This window comes from Elaeis guineensis, chromosome 4 (genome assembly GCF_000442705.2).
Source record: "Elaeis guineensis isolate ETL-2024a chromosome 4, EG11, whole genome shotgun sequence".
Taxonomy (NCBI): domain Eukaryota; kingdom Viridiplantae; phylum Streptophyta; class Magnoliopsida; order Arecales; family Arecaceae; genus Elaeis; species Elaeis guineensis.
The window spans coordinates 92,273,229-92,275,513 of NC_025996.2; the positions used below are offsets into that span (position 1 = coordinate 92,273,229).

At 43.9% G+C, this 2,285-nt stretch overlaps 1 protein-coding gene across 1 annotated transcript; it reads right to left on the reverse strand.

Moving 5' to 3' along the window:
* Positions 1-471: 471 nt before the first annotated feature.
* LOC140856991 (NDR1/HIN1-like protein 1) lies at positions 472-1,489 on the reverse strand. Its single transcript, XM_073255190.1, has one exon. The coding sequence runs from the start codon at positions 1,433-1,435 to the stop codon at positions 821-823; it is 615 nt and encodes a 204-aa protein (XP_073111291.1). The 5' UTR covers positions 1,436-1,489; the 3' UTR covers positions 472-820.
* Positions 1,490-2,285: the final 796 nt, after the last annotated feature.

Here is a 2,285-nt window from a genome sequence, read left to right on the forward strand (position 1 = left end):
TGTCAGTGATCGGAGGCGTACACACGAAGTTGTTAGAGTTTACAAGAGGATAGCAATAAATGGTCACTACATATCCAGGGATAATCTATACAAAACTAGAATTTACTCATTGTACGTGTGAGGGATAAGAGTTACATCTTTCGTGCCAAAAAAAAAAAAAAATTCTGCTTTTTTTGTACAAATCTACTATTGAATTATGCAATAGTTGCTTTGAAATTAGTGTAGATAGAGAAATTAATGAGTTTAGTATGCTTTAAGATCTATACATGTAGACCACAATCCAATAGTTGATATCACAAAAAAAATAGATAATTATTTCGCACAAAGAATACAATCCAAACTTATATATGAGTATATAATAATAGTAGATGAAGATGTAGGTAAATGAATAGCACATCAAAGCTAAAGAAATGGAGATGGAAATTATCGAGATGCCTTGTCTCTCGAGCCAATAATTCAAAGCCCACTAAACATACAATTCCCTCTAACGAACCATACACCTTAACACGGTTAATTGATCGCATTATAGCCATCAATAAAATTTCACCTTGGTCTCTTAGTAAATCATGCCAACATCATTGATGTACAAAAGATTTGAGAGAAAAAAAGACATGCAATCATTACAAACACGTTATAAAACATATAAGCAACAAACACGATAAAAAAAACTAATCGTTCAATCCAAAATTAAAGAAAAAGATAAAAAAAAGAAGAAATTTTCTACCCAAATAACAATCAATCCCAATAATTAACCCTTTCTCTCACCACCAATTAATTGAAACTCCATGCCATGCACGACCCTCAAAACCCCCGCAAGCACTCAGATATCAACATCACAGTAAGTCCTCACAAACCGAGTCGACCGCGCGAAATGCACCACCACCGGCGAGCAGTCGACGGTCATCACGTAGTGCCTCGTCTTGGCCAGCCCCACCTTGAACCTAATTCTCGCTCTCACCCTCACCTCCATCTCCACCACCCCCGCCGTCCGGTCGTGCTTAATATTATCCGCCACCGACGTCAACAGCGGCACCGACCTGGCCATAGGATCGACCTCGATGGTCGTCACGTTCCGGTGGCCCTGGTAGAACGGCGCCACCTCGGTGAAGGCCACCCTCTGGTCGGAGATCCACACCTCAACGTCGAAGGTGTCGTAGTACACCCCGACCCGGTGGTTGTGGTTGTCGGCACGTAGGGTGAGGTTGAAGCTTGCGTTCAGCTCATTGGCGCCGGTGAGGTTGAAGCCATGGACGCTGGCGTCGTCCACCGAGTACTCGAGCTTGGATGGTCGGACGACGAGCCAGAAGATGAGGATGGCGAGGCCGACGAGAATGAGGAAGACGATGGCGGTGATGGCGATGCATCGCAGGAGATTGGGAGGTCGGGAGCGCGGGTACAGCCGGGCCGGGTTGCTGCCGGTTTCAGGGCCGGGCATGGTGGCGGCGAGGGTGGTGGTGAGGGAGTTGTGAAAGAATTGGAGTGGGAATGGTTTTATATATAGAAAGAGTTGGATGCGATGTATAAAAGTTAAAGTTAATGAGGTGGTTACAGGCTGTATGAGATGAGGTGGCTCCGTGGTATGGATAATGAGATGATGGCCGGGGGTGATTGTTCTTTATTCTTTTATATATGTTTGCGTTTTCTTTCTTTTGGTTGCTTTTGTTCTCTCCTGAGTGCCTTTGGTTTTGGAATCCTTCTTCCACACTCCAGGGATGTGGAACAAGGGAACTGTTTCTGGCTTTTTGGATTCATTTAAGGTCTGGAAGGTGCCTCCATCTTACAAGTAAATTTTTAGCAGACTTGATCATTTTAACTCGGGCTGGGACCAGCCACAGGCCTGTCCCCAAGAAATGCTTATTTAAGTACTCAGCTTGAGCTAAGTCTTAACTGATTCATTCCCCTTCCATGTTGCTCTAACAGTGGAGAGTTCAGGCTGGCTCAGCTTGTTTAGAACCTTGAACAGATCATCTAGCATCATCGTATTGTTGTCACGCACCACAAAATCCACCTATACTGATTCTACCTTTTTATTCTAGGATAAAAAAGCTTTTAATCTTTGGGAGAGTTTTGTCACTTACTACTAGCTAGGTCTGCATCTTTGGATTCCATTCTAGAGTTAACGCGATCGAGGACGACTAGGTAGGCAGCTCTTGAACTAATGCTACATGGCGGTAGATATAAGTAATCCCTTCCCCCAACTTTGTTCCAAGCATTTCATTGCCTTTTCAAGTCTTGCCTCCCAAGTATTCCGTACCATGCCGACAATTAAAATGGAGAGGAGTCTT

Excerpts from the sequence above, each read along its gene's own strand:
- LOC140856991 (XM_073255190.1), bottom strand. The coding sequence starts at position 1,435 with ATGCCCGGCCCTGAAACCGGCAGCAACCCGGCCCGGCTGTACCCGCGC.